The sequence below is a fragment of the Zootermopsis nevadensis genome, unplaced genomic scaffold (assembly GCF_977971745.1).
Source record: "Zootermopsis nevadensis isolate Lab colony 2312 unplaced genomic scaffold, Znev_1.0 Znev_ptg000029l, whole genome shotgun sequence".
Taxonomy (NCBI): Eukaryota; Metazoa; Arthropoda; class Insecta; order Blattodea; family Termopsidae; genus Zootermopsis; species Zootermopsis nevadensis.
Genome location: NW_028259161.1, coordinates 6,876,369 through 6,897,026, shown reverse-complemented (window position 1 = coordinate 6,897,026; position 20,658 = coordinate 6,876,369). Strand labels below are relative to the sequence as shown.

The 20,658-nt window shown below is 36.4% G+C and overlaps 1 protein-coding gene across 5 annotated transcripts in view; it reads left to right on the top strand.

The window, feature by feature from the left end:
• Window positions 1-20,658, top strand: part of LOC110836165 (nephrin) — a 700,179-nt gene that overhangs the window by 334,684 nt on the left and 344,837 nt on the right. Inside the window, exon 1 of one of the 5 annotated variants that reach the window (XM_087358242.1) lies at window positions 15,883-16,307. The exons of the other annotated variants lie outside the window; for them this stretch is intronic. Within the exon in view, the coding sequence (XP_087214368.1) occupies window positions 16,250-16,307 (58 nt within the window). The 5' untranslated portion in view covers window positions 15,883-16,249. Of the gene's footprint in view, window positions 1-15,882; window positions 16,308-20,658 lie in introns of those variants that run through there. 5 annotated transcript variants of the gene reach the window in all.

Genomic DNA, 20,658 nt, shown 5'->3' with positions numbered 1-20,658 from the left:
AATATCAACCTTGTTATCTATCGGCTGTACCAAGAAGCCAACGGTTATAATTTTTAACACTAGATTTGCTATTTTTTCAATTGCTAATGTTGACGTATGATTTAGTTTATTAAAACGTTTATTTTATTTATTGAATGCGTGTCTTCATCATTTTGGGGGAGTCTGTATATGCTTTGAGTAAGAAACGAACAAACGTTCGCTAGCCACTGAGATATGGCTGTATGAATTAATATTTATGTTCATTTACTTTATCAGTCGAGCTCATGAAACTTATACACCTCGTCCACTGGCGTGAGAGTTTATTTTGGGACATGCATTACATTCTTTAAAGTTCTTAAATATTCAATTGAAATTCTAATGATACGTGCTAGTGATGATTAATTCTGTAGCGTATCGAATGGTTACTCACTCACATTAACTCTCCGCTGACATGATACACCGTTAAAGATATCCAGGTTAAACGTTACTTGTACAGCACGTGGCATTCCCATAAATTTCGGTTTGACATTCAACCCACGAGTTACAGAGTCCCGTTTTTCTTATCTCTGAAATTCTAACTTCGATATCATGTTTGCCAAAGCTAATTAATATATGCCTTTTATTTCCATTAAGCAATAAAAGCATACGAACGCGAAAGTTGGTAATAACCCATTTCAAGCGTTTAAGTTAGGATTATTCTGTATTCTGATTTATAGCTTATTGAAAGTTCCAGTACGAACTGGTTCAGTGGTTTATTCCGACTGACACAGGAATAAGTTAACACTAGCTCCGAGAGGAATGGCTTCCAGAGCCCATAATTAGCGCTTTCTCCTTTGGAATTCACATTTTATTCCGTGAATAATGTACTCGAAATTATGATTAAAATGTACAGTGATAAAATGTAATTTTACGTGTTGTGTCATGGGTGAGAAATTGTCACTGGCTCGTACAGAGGAGCAAACGAATGTGTTGAGATTGAAGTACTGAGGAGGAGGTTAACAGAAATGGAGCAACAAATGACCGAAATACATTATACAGCGAGGAGCTTCTTAGTTTTTGCTTTTAACGTAATATTAGACCAGATTGTGCAGTGGTTTTGGCACGCATGTGTAGATCGAGAGAATTATAATGAAGTGTATCTGAAAAGTAAAAGGTATAAATGTCTTTACTGAATTAAAATTGCTCAAAGTGAGACCCGTTGAATGTCATTTTTTTAACTGTGAAGAACCTTTGAATTCTATGCTGAGAATGGGGTGTATAGAAACAAGAGCTTTAAGCACTCACCGGATGTTCATACCGAGTTTCTTTAAAGCTGGTTTACAGTGTTTGATACTGTTTCTTGTAGTTACATCATGGGACGGAAGACACTCTTTTACAGGTTCCAAAGAAGGGAAAAAGGGTAGAAAGATGGCTGTCTTCTGAATTGTTGCTGCCTCCATCGTCATGGCGATGGTGAATCTAATGGCCCTGATGATGGAGGCAGGAAGTACCTTTGAAACGTCGGTAAACTTCTACGACATTACTCGTCGGAACAACCCAGAAGACAACTATGTTCGAACTAAGTCTTGTACAAATAGATTGGATGGATACAAACGAGCCACATCTAAGAGTTAATGTACCTCACTCTAACGTTAGTAGTCACAGAAAGGTTCGATCTAAATTAAATTCCATCTATGAAATCAGCCAAGAGTTCTGTAACCCACAGTCTGTTTAGGGTGGGAGGGTAGCATTAACTGAGAATGAAAATAATTTCAGGATATGTTATTTATAAATTACTCGTCATATGAAAAGCAGTCTCGTTAATATACAAAAGAACATTAATATTTCACTAGTTATACAACGTAGCAGGTATTGAATTTGTAGCTTCTTTAGTAGTGCGGGCTTTGGACGATTCCTGGGATGAAGTTCTTATTGGATTTCTAGCTTTGTGGTGCTCGTTGGTATCGTTGCATCGAGAAATACAGTTCATGCAATATGAAGTTTTGCTCTAAATATTTGAACGAAACGAAAATTACATTCAGGAAGAAATCAAGAAGAGATTATTGTTGGCAAATAATTGTTATCATCATGTTAGGAAAATTGTTTTACTGTCTCTTATCCAAAACGTAAATATCAAACTATAGAAGTCTTTAGTTTATCTGTTTTGCATAAGTTATGCTTGAAACTATCTGAGGAAAGAATATCTGGGGGGGGAGGGGGGTTCAGAGCAGTGTACTGAGAACGTAATTTTGGCCTAAGACGGAGTAAGTAACAAAGTTGACGATCAAAGTATTTATCGCATTTTGTTAGGGTGATTTAATCGAGAAGGATGAGATAGTTGAGACATGTGACACGCAATGGGGAATGGTAGGAATTGCATGCGACATTTTTACGTGAAGGGAAGAAATCACTTGGGAGACAGGATAGTGATGTTAAGACGGAGCATTGGGGCGCTGAAAATATACAAAATAAATGTGTCTCTGACTTGAGTCCGATACTAGTGTCTTTTGAATACGTTAATGGACCATCGTATTAAATAAAAGGCAGATTTTTTGACTCTCTGCGTTGTTAGTTTCTGAAGGATGTTGTAATTGATAGACGTATATGACTAGAAATGTATATGCCATAAACCGTAGCTCTTCGTATCTCATTTTGGTTGTCAGGAGTGAATCACTGGAAAAAATAATTACGTAACTTGCATATTATCGGCACAGAACATCAGTGTGTAGTTGCTGACACACTTCGTATTCCGTTATCGAATCTCAAGTAGCTCCTTCTCATACTAAGTTCTCATTCTGTAAAGTATGATTATTTAATTTAGTACGTTCGGAGATCACTGGTGGTGCCACCGATCACTGACGTACACCTTCCTGTGCGCGTGGTTGTCGGTTTAATGTGATTTTAGGTCTATTACCGAGAGCGGAAAATGATTAACGTCTTCAAATAAATAATGCAAGTCTGACGTTTTGTGTTCACTATAGCTTCTCTGAGCCCTGTGAATTAATCAGATTTATGTACTAGTAGAAAGTTACTTTTGCACTAAAGATCAAGTATAATAAGTATAATAGTATGTGTATAATAATGATGCGATAATGTCTAATTTGAAGATTGTAAAGTAGTGTGTTTGAGATGACGGTGTCGAATATGATAATCATGTTTTAGTTATAATACATTCAACTCTACTTTACTCCATTCCACCCTACTCTAGTTTACTGTTATTCGCTCTATAAATTTCAGATTTTATAAGGAGTCAAACGCAACTTTTGGGACTCTTGTAAGACGGACTGGAAATTATGAGAAAATATATTACCGTGGCCGATTCCGAGATAAAGTCCCGAAGTATTTCTCTAGAAACTACCGAAATTACTGATAATAAGTCGTAATTACGGGTACCCTGACAGAGACACTCGGACGACACGCAAATTCATTTTGTTATTTTCGTTAATCCAGTTAAGACTTCAAATGGTTATGCTTATGTCGAATGTGAAACCATTCTGCCTCCTTATATATGTTATTTATTTTGAGACGTTAAATGTGTTACAGCCCAGAAGTAAAAATAGAGTCAAGCCATGAAACAGAAACGTTATTATAACGCGTTGCCTTATTTGCATATATTTATACCAGAGACGTCAGATTCGGCTAGAAGGATGTCTGTGTTGAAAAACTTCTTCATATAATAACAAAAAATGAATAACTTTAACTTCTTTTGTTTCATGGCAATAATAATGCTGAATGAGCATGTAAACCTGTAACATGAAACTGCTTTAGCATCGTGGAGTGACGTGTCTGTGGAACAGCTCTATTCCTGCTTTTCGTTTTATGTTCTCCTTTTTGTACTTTATGAGTTCAAATTTGCATTCAAACAGCTGATCGGATATAATAGTACCTTCTTTCCATACCTCCTTCCTGTTACAATGGCGTAGGCGCAGTAGCTTATTTTCTCTTCTTTATAGTTCTACCACACGTGTAACCCTACAACATTTGATGTGATCGCCTATGGATATTTACACCAAAACAGGCCTATCTTCGTTATTAGCGAGAAGTAACAAAATTATCAATTTGCTTATCTTGTCCTGGCAGCTTATTTCACCATTTCCGTCCACTTGTTATCCTCCATTCTACCTATTTTCCTTCCTCAGTTTCCTCATCATAATTTGGGTTTTCCTGACTTTACTTATTTCATCCCCCTAACAACACAAGGTGAGCTGTGTTGAGATGTGTACCTAAATCACGAAGCCCCTCCTTATGTGATGTCCTCCAGACTGAATTTACGTCATCCCTCATGGGTTTATATAGGAGTCGTTTTAGAATATCTGTAATTTATGTTCCCCCCTGAAAGTGAGACATGACGTTTCAATGCAATGCAAATCTCGTACTGAAATTATAGTAATTATAATTAGGGTGATTATTATCGTACATTATTAAACATTGAAACGTATATTTTCAGAACTTAATTTTATTTTTACCAATTAAATTGCACATATTCTTCATATAATTTACCATTTATTTTCTCCCCTTTCATTAAATCGCCGGTGACTGGCTTATACCGTTTCCGAAATAAGGGAATTCACTTTCAATTTCTATAGTGTTTTTTTTAAAAGATTTTTGGTCTTAGTGAACACATGACATATAGTTTTTGTGTCAGCATTCCTCTCTTTTGTTATTTTATGTATGTCTTTTGCAGTCTGTTGTGGTGCTATATTTTTGTTACTAAAAGAAACGTTATATTTAAGATACGTGGCTGGAAGCCAAAGAGCGTTTTCATTTTGCACTCTGTCCGTTGTCCTTTCCTTTAGTCCATCTTCGTCCCAGAATTTTCTTTCAAAACGCCGTTTCCTAACCTTAAGGTTGACTTTCGCCAACAGAGCTCTAAATACAGTACTCACCAACCATGCAAAAGCAAGACTTGCAAAGGGTTTGGATTTATGAATAAACGAATTCAAGTCGGGGTTGAAATGTTTTTTTTTTTTTTTTGTAGTTGAGTTGAGACTAGATGTAGCTTTTAGTTCTTTTGTGTGGATGTCTGAGACGACAAGTGTCAACGTACTCCATACTCCAGAGTAACAGAATGCATTACTACTGCGTACAACAAAATGAAATGTTGGCCATTTCTATTGTCGTTCTGAAATGTTTGCCGTAAATGGTAGGGGGAGGACCATCTAGTAGAAAGCTGTAACGACTGTATTTTAGTAATCTTCCCAGTACGTGCTACTGGCCAGTTTGTTCATATGGCTTAGTGTAAATGGCTTGCACTTAGATTTTACATCGAAACCAGCTGCAACACAATTATTAATTGGTTTTCCTTAGTGACATCGAGAAAATCATGTGAAGGCCGATTACGACTTTTTAACAATTCTTTTCCGTCATAAGCCAGTGGACCAAAACGTGTTTTGAACAAGATGAGTTCGACGAAATGCGACATCTAGCGGGTTTACTTACCGGTAACACTGTAGACTTGTATTCCGAAAGTCCTTAGTTTGAAACTCGGTCGGATTACTGACAGTCATAACAGTTTTTTTCGGTTTCCCCCTGTCTTTCCTAAAGAATGCCGGTACGAAACTTGAAATAGGTCAAGGGACGCCTCCTTCCAAACCCTTCCCTTCATTTGCCGAGCAGATTTCTCGCAGTATTACCTCCGAGAAATTCCACATTACTTATCAATCTTTCTTCCCCGGAGACCGTTCATAAGCATGGTCACTAGAGGGTCTCGTTTAATACCACACGAAAAATTATTGACCCTAAACTCAAGAAGATTTTCTTTATAGTATTATTTAAATTAATTACTTCTAAAGATATTCTAGCCGTTTACGAAGGGTAACTTAATTAGATTTTGTTAATTTAAATCATTTTATTTTAATTTTATTAATTTTAATGCTTTGTGGTGATTTATTTTTTTGTTATCGTTTTATACTAATTTACATTTTACATTTATTCATTTAATGTAATTCTGTGCTACTTCCCTACATTAGTTTCATTTGTCGGCAAAATAGATTCTCATTAATGTACGTGTTAAAATCAACTGTTAGGTAACGTTTACATAAATTGTCAGATTTTGGAGTTTAGCTTAATTACAGTTTAATTTTTTTTTATTACTAACTCTTCTTAAAGTTCTGCTTCTTAGTTAATTCTAGTGCCTGAAAAACGTTCGCTTGAAGGTGAAATATTCAGCACTTGCGAGTCTAGCCATATATATATATATATATATATATATATATATATATATATATATATATGTGTGTGTGTGTGTGTGTGTGTTTTAATTACAGCAACAGTTATCAAGCTGACGCTTCTTGGGGGGAGGGTGTCATCTGGTTGCCCCCAAGTTATTTAAGATAGTTCAGCCTTTATGTCTTGGAAATTATTTTTCACGAAAGTGTTAAACATTGAAAGTGGTGGGATAACTTAAACTACGCATCCTATTTTATTGTAACGTCTTGATAAAATGTTCTGTAGTTTGTACGTGTAACACAGTACAACCGAAGTTATATAGTGTTTTTAATTACGATATAAATCTAAATGTAAATATGTGACCGTAATATTAGAGTTGCACTGATGGTACTTTATAAATGATACCGACACTTGTGAGTCGGTGTATTAGTTGAGCAATATGTAACACAAAGACAATATTTTTGATCCACGAAAAGTTGATCGTGTGATGTTAGTAGGACGGCTTACTTTATCGTCTCATATTACCTTACCATAATAAATAACTTTCAGTAATGTTTTTAGAAACCGCGAATAACAAACATAATTTGTAACCCACTATTCCAGAAGGAATTGAAATCAAGCCCTGGTATGGCCAGATTGGTGTTATATTAAAACAAAGGATTATCAGTATGAAGCAAACACGACGAAGCCAACAAGAGAATTGCGGTATCTATGTTTTCCAAGCGGATAACTCTGAAATTCGAAGAAGCTGTTATAATTTAAAGTAATTAAAGTATGCTGGAAACAAGAACCACTAAGCTGATTACAATTTCTGTTCTGTTGTACATAAAAGGAGCTGAAACAACTTCTTTCAGCGTATTTAGAACAACAGTCAGTTGAAGTAGAACTTTACCCAATATCTCACCCTTTCTCTCTCCGTCTCATCCCTTTCTGGTGTTTGGACATTTGAGAACGGTATTATCTGTCATCTGGTGGATGGAAAACAGGAAAATCGACCTTAGACTAGCAACTGAATGCAAGCGAATTTATTTGTTTCTGTTATCGTCGAATAAAAGAAAGTTCATAAAATTGCAAAATATTTATTTTTATCTCGATAACAATTATACGCAATTATTAATTAATTGATTCCTTGGACATAATTGGCAACCAACTTAAATTTTTACATTCCAGGCTTTGAAGTTTGAGGTTCCTGATCGAATTATTAACTTGTAACAATGATATACTTGAAAGCGTGTCGATCTAAGCGGCCGTGCTATTCCTTCAGTCGTCCGAAGTGTTGGACGAGAACTGTGGAATTGATCTAATGTGGTGATTTCTGACATGGTGCATCCCAAATATGAAAGAAACGAGTTCTTGTGTGCTAACTCATTCGATAAATGCGAACAGCAAGCACGTGAAGTTACATAAACCACAAGTGCAAAAGTACAATTGTAAGGGGCTCATTAATTAGTTAAATTACACGACTGAATTTTCCCTGGTTGGCAACCACACGCGCCACACCAGAGGAGCGCTCGTAACAGTTTCAGAACAGCTTCTCCGTAAGATGAACGAGGTCTGACGAGGTAAGCATGCTTCTTCCACCGATCGCTTGCTGCTAATGGGCACCCGACACCTCACAACCTCGCTAACAAGCATCGTTGCCATATTCTTTTGAGGACTGTAATCTCTAACCTCTTTACAAGAAACACGGAGGAAAGGAAAAGCGCCAGGGCGATTCATTCACGGCTTACCCCCCGTTTCCTTTCGTCTTTTCTTTCTTCTTCTCGTAATCTCTTTCTTCCAGACCGTTGTGCGAAGTCCGATGCAACACGCAGTCCCACACACCAGATTCTTTACCTCTCTCGTGTTAAGGTACGCCTTGTAGTCACCGATACATTTGCATTTCAAGTATTGTTTGGTTAGATTGAGAATGAAACCGCTTGAAGCATGTAAAATGGTAACAGATTGGCACGTCCGCGACGCCACCTAAGTTTAATCTGACAAAGCGAATGTGACTCAAAATCGAATTTGTTCCAGAGATGTTGATGGAGACTGATCTCGTGTTGAATTTCATACGAGTCGGACAAATAGTCGTTGAAACAGACGTTGGCGTAATATGAGAAAATGTTGTTAAAATCTGCGAATGACGTTTTTTTCATACGAGCAATTATCAGATGAACAGTTTTATCTTCTAACTCGTGAAAGGAGATGAAAGTTATGCGATTATAAGTTTTAACCTTGGACGCCTATTAGTAGCTGCCTGTACATGGTGTGTGCTATGCGCATTTCACAAAACATTGCGTCCATGTGTACTTAGCGATATGTTTCTTGCCTCTACGTGGAGGGGTAAATTTTATGGAATTTGTTACTGCCCATCCTTATAAATTTTGTATCGTGTTTGCTTACATTATCTTGAATGTCCATACACGGACGCTAAGAGTCATCTAACTAGTATTCCTTTTACGGGACTCATTCATTAACGTGTTCACAAAAGCCGTCAATGTATCCTATCTTGAGACTGTTGAATCCACTCCGCATTTTTGCTACATATTCGTTTAAGATCCATATTAATAGTTAAATGACACATTATGAGTCTTTTTAAATTTCTCCATCCCCCTGTTACAATCCTCACTCTTTATTCCAGATATTCTCTTTAGCAGTTTGTTCTCGTCAAACACTCTCTATCCCTCTTCGTTCAATAGGGTCGTATTTAAAGCTACACCCCCACAGAAAAGGCAGGTAAAATTATAGTATGTATTTTATTCTTTATCATCATTCATAGGAGAGAGACTTTAAGACGAAATATTTTTTAAGTGAATGTTACGTAGCAAGCTTCGTCTACTTCATTTGTTCTTAGTTTATTCTAGAATACAAATTATATTTTAAGAGTGAGTCTCAGTTTTGTGTATTTTTCCCCCCTCACATAACATTTATATGAAATGCTGCTTCACATGTTCCTTTCGGAACTTTCTGTTTATTTGAGTGCAGGTCGTGGAAAGGGTGGGTATTGTGAATAACGTACTGAATGTTATTTTGAAGGCTCAGAGTTTGCATATCCGTATTCGTCTTTTAGAACCACCGCTTCCAGTCAGGATATACGACATTATGACTCGATTCGGTGACGATCAGCAGCGGAAAGGCAATATGTGTGTGTTAGTTGTTTATTATTTAGTTTCTCTGTTAGAGGAATGAACGCGGATGTCTGAGATTTTACTGACGCAGACTTGTGGCTTTGAACTCCAGTTCTTAATTAAAATCGCCAAAGAGAGTCGAAGAGGAGAAGTTTATGTTTGTATTTATATTTGCCAGCTTCTGTTCCCGAAGTTTGAAGATGAGCTTGAGACAGTAATTCTAAAACTTTGCGTTCGTACTAGCATAATGTCCGCAGTGTTACTGCGAGGGCATTCGACGAATACATTTCTTATTAATCATCCTCGCCCTATAACTTATCATAGGCATGACCATGTGACAGGTATCGTTGAATACCACATGAAAGATGCCATGTCTCTCACTTTTTAAAATCGTATTTGATTAGAATGAGAACCGAACGAAGATGTTTCTATAGCTCGAAAATAACTTATTATGTAGCATCCGCTGAATTATCAACGGCAGTGGATTGTACGGATTCGCCTCTTCATTAGTGTTGATTATATATATCTGACGAGTTGTGAGGTTTTTAACAGAAAACCAGACTTCGTTGCTAGGAAACAGCGTTCGTTGGAAGCAAGCCATCTTCAGAATTGATGTGTTTCTCTCCTGGTTTTGTTTTGTTCTGGTCTGAGCCCTCCCACTTACCCACCCCCTTCTCGAGCCGAACTCCTCGAAATTCAGTATTAGCTTCTTGATCATCATTTTATCCTTATTCATATTTTCGTTCATTATGTTGTATCTTTTGAAAATAGAAAACCTTACTTCCCCCACAAGAAATGAAACCATCTATAATTATATTAATAACTGTCGTTCCCTGTTTGATTGTGTAGAAGTCTGTGGACTGACTCGTTTAAACAACTTCTTCCAGAATAAAGTTGAATTCAGTCAGACATTTAACACGTATTATCCAGCCTTTTCGTGATACGTTTTTCTATAGTAGTATTTATAAATGCTTAGTTTATGTAACGTCTTCTATTACCTGAATGTTTCAGTATTGAATTCAGTTCTTTGGTTATATCAGGATTTTATACAATGACATTATTATTTTATTAATTAAAGTTCATATTACTGTCTGATTTGACGTTGTATATAGTATGCCGTTGAAAGAGTAGTCATATTGACCAAGAAACAAAGACAATTCATTAATATAAACAGGACAGAATTAATAGTTACGAATAAACTTAAAATGCATAGTGTAATTGTACGCCTGTATATTTTCTGCAGTAATGGTCAGTACTACTTTATTACAATACACCTACATTTCAGATGAACAAACAAATTAAATATAATGGTAACGTGGTACGTAATTAGAGAATTTGGTCTAATATAATAATGGTAGTAAATTGAATATACTTGTATTTCAGAAGAGAGCTTTGTGACATTGCATGCCGGTGGCCTTCATAAGTTATCGATTTATTTCAGATACAACTCTGTTGCCGTAAATGTAATTGCATTAAATATATTGCACTGTATAAAGTATGAAATTAGTTTTTATCGTATTTCTTTGCATGTTCACTTTTTGAAAAAAAAAAAAAATTCAGACAGTAGTTAGCAGATCTTTGAAAATAAGTCTATCCGTCATGTTATAATGATCAGCTTATCAGAAATCTGTGCGTTGATTTCAACTTAATGTTTAAATTGGACCGATGCGAAATCAATTGTATACCTTCGACATCGTTTAGTGAAGACACCAAAATTTATCGAATTTTCTCAGTTAATTGATTAAAAATGAGGACGTACAGACATTATTCTCCCACTACGATTTTGTTAAATGATGTTTTACAGTTATGAAATAAGATGGTCATTAGCATCACACCAACACATTAGGCACGCATGAAATGTGGTCAAATCAGAGCTTATAGAACAAAATGTAAGAAACTCTGATAATCTTAACACGATGAAAGAAGTAAATGAAAAGGCATGAGGACTGGTTTAATAACCGCCTTGGATCTCACCTTTCCTATTCTTTGGGTCCACCAAACCACTGTTATGAAAGGATTCCTTCTTAAAGAAATCCTATTGAAGATTTCTTTTTATTATATTTCTTTTTGATAAAAACCCGCTTCTTCTTTCTAGTGTAAGATGGCGATGGTATATAAAATGAAAAGGCTTTGGTGTTGGAAGAGCTATAGGGAAGCATTTTCTTTGTGAGGTTCTCCTGGCTGTATTGTGGTGAAAGTGACATGCGAACTGCAGAGCTCGTATTCATAGGTTTGTTGTCAAACCAGCATTGCTGAATAATTCCCATCCTCTCACCTCTAATGGGCGTATGCACTCTATTAATGCATCAAAGAAAACAAAAAATTCTCAGTGTATGATAAACAGTTCCATCCATACTGCATTAATGTAAGCCTACTTCGAAGCAGAAATGGGATGGACTCCGTTGTCTGAAAGATAACACGACGCTTGGTAGCGTAATATAATAGTTAACAGCCTGGAAATAATTTCTAGACGGAATGACGCAGTAAGTTGTCAGGCCAGAAGCACGCAGCGGTACATTTCACTCCCATTACCTTCAAATCTGGTGCGATATATATTTTGTTCACAGTAATAATAAGTTTTATTACATTAAAAATTTTATTTGAGCATTACACCAGCGAGGTATAGGCTATGTTGGACGAACCTGTGGGGATATCTCCCCTAAACGCCTGGCGCATAATACACGTCTTTTGGTTTCTCAGATTTCGCTACCAAATTACCACACTCGATTTGAAACGTCTTTCGTTTGCAACACAAATTGTTTGCTACAATCTGACGTATTTTCCACGTAGCAAGTCAAATTTCAAATGTTTTATAGCTTGTTGATTTTGTACGAGCTGGAACGTAAATAGTAGGTCTAATCATCACAATTTACTGCACAGGACCGCCTTCTGGCGATTTTTGTTCTGCTGTAGGCAGTTCTGTCTGAATTATTACAGCGTTGTGCTGTATTATACCATACAGCGGGAACATGAACGCCATATTGATTTTCCTTGTAATCTGCAAAAGGAGCTGTTGAACGCGTAACACATAAGCTAAATGTAGTAGAAACCGTATTGTTTCTTTAACTAATCTCCACAGATGAACTCTTGTGTACATAATAATGAACCTTCTAATTGGATATCTTGCTGACTAAGACTGCAATCGGGAAACTCCCGCAGACGAAGAACTTCAAACATGTTCAGACCCCCCTTTGCATCAAATCAGTTATCGTGCCTAGAAAAATTCAGATGGGTTTTCTGGTTTCTTCAATGCGTTCAAAGGTAACTTACGAAAACGTAGACTGCTGTGAATAAATTGTGGATCTCACTGCACTGTCAAAGCAGGACCAACGTTGTTGTTATTAATACATTTAACAAGTCTGATTTTATGTTCCACATCACACAAAAAGCCAGTGTGTGATACTCATGTTGCTATCATTAATTCACCGCAGTTTCACTGCCGATATTAAATATACTATGTATATTATGTATACCAGTCTGATTTGTTACTGCAGTGTCACTGCCAGTAGCAAACAAAAACGTGTCCACCTTCCACTTTTAATTATCATTGCAGAATATTTTATTCTGTTTTATTATTTTTTTTAGCTTCGCTGTGAATGCATAATTTTGGTTTACAAACTTCATCACTCACAACCAGTGTTCATTGGCATTATTCTCGGTCTGTCATAATTTACTCCACAGAAAAAGGAAGGAGTAAGAGTATGAGAGGGAAATGAAAGATCGGAAATGGTGTGCGACACATGTCAACGACGAATCGTAAGACAGCAAGAAAACTGGGGATAAGTTTATTATTATTAGCGGTTAGCAGATGGATGTATTAAACGCCGCTAGGAAAAGTAGTGGGTGAAGTGTAAACAAACCGAGTGTACTCTGAAAGTGGCCAACGAGGTCAGCCTGTTACACAATGCAGGGTCGCACAGTTATTAACACCACATGTGCACATGTGGAATTAAAACGTACTGTCGCGAATTCAGTCTGAGTGTAGCGCTGGCAAGCTGCGAACTTCTTATCGCAGGCAGTGAGAAGCATGTGAATGTGGTTAAGTGAATGTATTCGAACCGAAATAAGTTATATTTTGTTTCAGTTGCCATGTTCAGGTTGGCGTTAAAACGGTTTGTTTTGGATGTTCAAGAAATAGTGGCGATGTGTGATATAGCGAATATGCATGGTTCTTAAGTAGGGGGAGGAGACAGTGGCATTTACTTTGGTTAATTTATGAAATGATTTTATATGAATAGGCTACGAAGATGTGTGTTGTATTTGACTTCTTCGGGATAGAGTTCATTAGCAAGTGTGAACGGTATTGGTGTGGACCTTCGAGTTTCATAAAAAATGTGAATTTATTGATCCCAATATTTGGGAACTGAGAAGATCCAATAAAACTCAGTCGTTTGTTTAGTTATTTATACAATTTATAATTAATCTCTCTCAAGGATATATTACATACAAGATCTTAACACGTTGCAATGAGAATTTATATATTCCCAAATTTTTTATCGCAAAATGTCTTTAAAAACAGGCAATTTTCAAAAACGTAAAATGAGAACGCTGTTTCTGAGCGAAGTCTGTATTTAACCATGAGTTTTATTGCAGCTAGGAACACCAAATTCAAGGGAGGTAGATCAGAAAGGTGACAAATATTAATGTGTGAAAATTTTTGTGGGTTGAAAATTATGGAGTTGGCGACAGAGTAAAATTTTGAAATTTTTCGTACAGAGAGAAGTAACACCATTGGGAACTTTATGCACAGAAATGTAACTCCGAGTTTAAAATTACTAATTTACGAATCTTGCTACCTTCGCTTCATAAATTTAAAACAGTTCAAGAATAGTAGGTGCCGTAAGTTCTCTCTAAAGGCTTGTGTTATGAATAAGAAGTACGTAATGTGTTTAATTTTGTTTCGCAGTTTTAAATTGCTCCAGGAATGATTTCTATGAGAATTTAATAATTTTTAACGTTTGGCACAGTTTTCTGCTTTAATGCATTTATTTATTCTTGCTTCATTCCTTTCGCAAGACCCCAGTCATGTCACAACTCTGAATGCAGCCCAACAAACCACGATTTTTCTGACATTACATTTACAACTCTTAAACCTGATACATCGCCGTTAAACATCATGCTGAGACATCTCATTCAGGACTATGTGCCTAATAAATCTGAGCTATTGATGGGCACAACATGGCGAATAACAATTAAGTTTTTTTTCACCCTGCTGAAAGTTGACGCTTCGTATTTTTAAGACGAAGTGTTGCACAGGGATTAAATATGAACAAGCTTGGATGAAACTGTGAACATGAACACAATACTTAAAAGTATGCTTTATATTAGGCCTGTATTTTTAGGGCTACAATGCCATTTTATAAAATTATCGAACTAGAATTTCGTTTTCGTTCCACTGGCTGGTTAACATTTCAGTGGACTTCATACAGAATTCGTTACTAAAGAGCTCCATGTTGCTGTGTAATCCTGAAGTGCGTGCAATACAGAAATGATGAGTGCTTGGTTATCTACCTCTTAACCCCAAAGTTTACGTTAGGGAAGAACAAGTTGAAAGAAGTTTCCTTGTTGGAAATTATCCTTCAGACGTACTGCCATAAATCTGGTTCGCCTGGTCTTCCTATTAGACAGAGTCAGTTTATTAGTTCGTACGTTTCCTATATAAAAGTTTCCTAATTATGAACAGCCAATCAGGATTGTTAAAGCGGAGCCATGTTCAAACAAGCGTCTATCAGGAAGGTCTTTTTATTCGCATGGGAATGGTGACCCGTTAAGCAGAACAGCGAAAGGACAGACAGCATATCGAAAACATGCAACTCGCGGACAGCGTAAGGTCAGAACGGGCCAAATGCAACAAGTGGGCAGTCATGTAAAAGAAATGAAGAATTAATAACATTTATTACATGTTCATGATAAACAAAGAAAAAACTTTTCCAACCACATCTCGATGGCAGAGTCTTTTTTTAAATATTGACATGTATTATATTTTGTAAAATAAGTAATGTGAGACAGGCAGAACGAGCTAATAATTTTTAAGGGCAATACGTCTATACTGAAAACAAGGTTTTAGTTGGTTTGAGGTGGTTTGCTATGGTGCAACTGGGTGACTGATCCCAACTTCAGATCAGGTATTCTTTTAAATGTTTATGACTAACTGCTAAACAGTGAAACAGCTGATACATACTATATTAAGGCCGTGTATTAGTATTACAATAAACCGGCACTGTTTAAAATATGTTGAAATGTCCGTATGTAATCAAGGGGGGGAATGGATTGAATTTGTCGTGCATGAAACCAGCACCACATTCCATGCCTTTGGCAATGATCGAGCCTTAATTGGCTATATTTAACATAGAACTATAAACACACTGGCCGAGTTCTAGCTTTGAAAAATGCACGTCTATAAAAGTAGTTGCTAAGTATATATTTGTTTGTGTACAATGTACATGTTTTTAATTTTATACTGTTCCGTTCAGAGTAGAAATAAGAGATTAAGGACGGATCTGATTTATTTGATAGAAATACATGTTAGGTTTAGTTTTGGATTTATGATTAATTGAGATGTAAACATGAGGCATAGAGAAAAACAAACTGGCCACGTCTATCCCCTGTGAAATGCCGCTGTCTTCTCCCCAGACACAGGAAGCTCGCATTAGTCCCGCCCGGGTAACAAATTTAATAACAGAAACTACGGCCGTGATGAAATACTGGCACAGTTTACGTCGTTTCGAACATGAAGCAAGTCTGAAGAAGAATTACCAAGTGTCTTTTGTTTTACATGCAGTGGCGTTCCGATATTGAAACCGCATAAAGGACTGCAGAAAAGAAACACTCTTGAGTTCGTTTGTGTTGCTGATAAATGGACAGTGGAATGTTTTGTGTGTCTGTAATATTGAGTACTCAGAAGTGAGTAGACGATAAACTAGAGGGTCAAAGTGGCATTTCTGTGCAATTATACTCTAATTAAAATAATAAAAGGATGCTACATTGTGATTTTTGTTCTCTGTGTTAACGCCATGGGATGGTACATGCCTCCATTTGCGAAAATTCAGACACCGTGGACTGATCAAGAAGGTAAGCCTAATTTTTTACAAGTAACATACAGTATATTCTGATTTAAAGCTGATTTTTTCAGTCCATGAAGCTGATCGGATAAATTGCACGTCTTATAAGTTTCAGTCGCACTGAAACTCGTGCATGTTTTCTTAACACATTTTACGTAACATAAATGTTTCATCGTTTAGGAATTCACTTTACATCGTAACACAAAATAACAACAGTTTAATGATATAGGTCGCTGGCATGGGTTTGTGAACACGGCAAAGAACATTAGAGTTAAATAAGAACGTAAAGTTTATTTTGCAGTTAAGTAACTGAGACTCCGTGCTACAGAGTTGAATCGGTGTTAGGAATATAATTCCATACTATGGAGTTCGTGTTTTACCTGATAACTGCTTACTTTTGAGATGGATGCGTTGTGTAGTTTATAATTCTGTAATGTATAGCTATGGACCTATGGATCGACGGGGCGCTGTTACAGGTAAGAATGTAAACGTTTGTTACATAAGACAGAAAGAGTGCATGAAATATGCTTCCTCGCCTGACTTCGTTTTGTCTGTGTCTACCATGATAATATTTACAATTACACGAAACTTAATAACAACAACATTTTAATTCATTAAGCTAATAGCTGCAGTTTGTATACGTTCATGGAGAAATGCTGCTTTATATTAAATGTCATGCCATTGTATTTGAAATAGTATTATTCCAGAGACCATCCAAAGATAATTAGAAATACTAAGCAATTATGATATTAATTAAATAAATAAAGTATAATTGCTTGTATTTCTAGTTATAATTCGTACCGTTTCTGAAATTATATTAACAAACATAATTTAAAATGTAAATTGAATTCTCCAAGGCATTCTGTGTACGAAATGCGGACGACACATTCGAGCCAAGAGCTCTGCTACTGCTGTATACTCCAGGGACGTTGGTGGACCACATGCTAAATTGTATTGTACATAAAGACACCGCAAAGTCAATTTGCGATAGCACGAACCTTCTGGGCACAGACTATTGTGATTTTGGCCAAAGCGGTTCAACATAACTTCAGTGGTTAGATAAGGCGTTAAAACAAGCTTCAACTCCCGACGTTGATATTAGCTACAGAGGGTCTCTTCACCCGTGTTCAGCGCAGGAAGGTGCAGTAGGTTTTGTGTCAACATCGCCATTGAGTGCACTGTCATCCAGTGCTGTGTTCCAGCATATGTGCAGTGTTTGTTAATGTGATATTTATGTCGACTAGGAAGCTACTTGGGAACCACACAAATTCTTTAATTATTAATTTAAATCGATAAATATTGATTTATTTTAGCAAGGTTATGAAATTCGGTGTTGTAATAGATTTTACACATGTAATTTTGTACGAAACTCTTTTCTGTTTTTGTTGAAAATTATAAACGTTTTGAAATTTTGTATCAATAGGTTATAAATTTTAAAAAAAGTGTGCGCAAATACCACAATTTTTTCACTTATTGATGCATAATACCCTTCACAAATGTTAATTATTTACATTAAAGTAGGGCGTTTATGTTTTGTGGTCTTTTTAACATCCGCGCCGTTATGTTACGGATTTGTCTTATGTTTATAATTTATCATCCCTTCCATTTCCGCTTACCTCTCGTTCATATCTTTCAGTTTATAGGCCAAGTGATAAAATCGACTAGGCCACCTATCATTTTATCCACGTATTAAAAGCCAATTTATTTTATTATAGGCTGTTCGACTTAGGATGTAGAATAGTTCATATCTTATTTTTCACAAATTGTTTATAATGAGATCATCCAGAACTTTCCATAGCCGTTAGATGCCTCATTGTTCCTCATTATGCATTTCCCCTTATTTAATCATAATCAAGTGTACTGGTCAGTAAAACAGTAATATTACAGTCATTATTTTGAAGAACCGTGAGTTATAGAGACTGAAGTGTTCTGTTATTTTTATTGTTTCTGTGCAGTGGAGTTACAAGATTGGACCCAGAGGACATGAAGCACCAAGCGAAATTGACACTGCCTCTTTAAACTGTCTGCCTCACCGTTTGAAGTGACGGTGGCAGCAGTAGGAGGGAGGGCTCTCCTAAGTTAATTAATCGCGATAATGACGTAATTTCCTGAGTTAATTACTAGTGGATGTAGAATCCTGCTTTATATGTGACAATAATATTCTGGCCATCTACCTGTAATCGAGTAATTTCGTTAGAGCTGGTAGCAAGAGAGGCAGATTCGAAAATCGGTGCAAATTTGATTTGTATTCCACAGGACTGTGAAAAAATGAAAAATGAAAGGGTGTTTCTTTCTTTCGGTGTATATGAAAGGCGTGTTGAGTTGTACATTTTCTGAGCTGTTTCTGATATTCTGTCCATTCACGTCTAGGGTTGTGTTTTATAATTTACCTTGATTAGTTAATGCGATTATCGATGTAGAGTTATTTTGAAGAGTTCTTCACATTAATGAAACAATGTTAATAACATCTTATTGATAGGACGTGTGTAACTTGCTTTTACGTATGTCTCATATCCGTCAAATCACAAGGTACCTGTTTGTTGTGTCTTTGTACCGTTAAATCCTCTGTCGTTTTTTACAAAACTATGTTCAACAGGGAGATTAATGACGAACGTTAAGTTAGTGGTAAAGTATGAATCGATGTCTTGTCGATTAGTTAGGACTCAGTGAGTTTTGTAAGACGTGGGTTGTGAGGATGTGAGGTGCCTTTAAATGGTTTAAACCGGCTTTAAATTGTTTCGGGATGTGGAAATAGCGGTCATAAGATTTGTGTTACCGAATAATGTCATTTAGTGGATCAGTCATTCAGTAAGTTTAATGGAAATGTTTCTCATTTAAGTTAAAAATAGTTTGTAAATACTACATATTCTGACTTTAACATACCATGAGCAGTTCAGGCAAATTCGGTAGCAGAGTTCTTACAAATTATTTTATTTCAGAGGAAGTTGGGAACATAAAGCTCGCAGATAACTTCGTGTGAGGAAACGAGTTGCTGTGAATTGTAACGTGCGAGGAGTGAAGGGGGCAGTTTCAAGTGCCACACAAAGTCTTCAAACGACCCCCTTCCTCTCTAGTAATTTACTCTTCAATTATCTTCATTGCTTTGTTACACCACGCTTCTCTGAAGCGGGTAGCACAGATGCGGATATTCTTTCGAATTGAATCCAGTCATGTGGAAATATAGATGTTTTGTTCAAACAGTACGCCAGATTTCCTACTCTTTAATTTGTCCGTATCGGCCTGCATATTGAATACCATCACTTTATCCCCTTTTTATATTGGTTCATCCGATAGTCTGACATTAATTTATCTTCATGCCTCTGTCCACTTTTTTTTTTGTTAAATTTAGTCTGTGCGGCACTCAATAATTTGATAATTATGTTTTGAACAACTAATTACATTGGGAAAGGTCGATTAAATATTTCGGACACACTATATACATCGTCATCGTTATCATTATTACGAGGAACCTGTTGATTTCCAATTAAATCCCATTCGGTCAGTCCATTGACCTATATATCTTAATGATGCCGAAATATTTTATACCTTATAATTTACAGATATTATGTGATTCGTCGCTTTTGAGACACGAGATGAATGTCTGCAAACTTGGGATTCTGTTTCTTGGTCTATGAGTGCTCTGCAGATTTCACCGTACCAATTTAAAGACATCTAGGATTATGACATCATTTAATTTATATATTGGCTGATGTCGACTCATGGATCCTGTTCCACTGAACGGATGTCGAAATCATTACACCACGGATAAGCCTTTCTTACACTTCATTCAGTCTTTAAGCACGCTACATTGCCCTCCGTGTTCTTTGTTATTTCACTTTTATTTCATTGAACGAAGAATAAACAAACTAAGAAACAAACAAACAAATAAAAGGTGTGACCTGTATCCGTTCTCTGAACGAGATGTTGATGTAGATTGGTATTTACTGAAGCCTTAGTTCAATTTGTATTCTGATAGACACTACAAGAGTTGATATTTGAAGTGTAGAGTTGAAGATGACTGTCTTCTGGGTTGTTGCGCCTTGTTGTTTGGTAGAAGTTTACCGACGTTTCAGAGGGCCTTGCTGCCTCCATCATCAGGACTCTACAACCCAGAAGATAGCCATCTTCTAGTCAGTTTATTATTTGTGTATTACCAAATCCTTCCAGTTTCTAACAAAAATATTTATTTGCTTACAGGTAAGCCTGTGTTTCAGTTCTGTATTCTTCTGGGAAATCTTTTTATGTGAGTATCCTGCTTTATTCTTACAACATTGTTGCTCAGTCCTGCTACCATTGTACTCATAGCTAAGATATTTGGCGTCTGAACATTTCATACAGTGTTTCACGTTGAGCAGGGGATT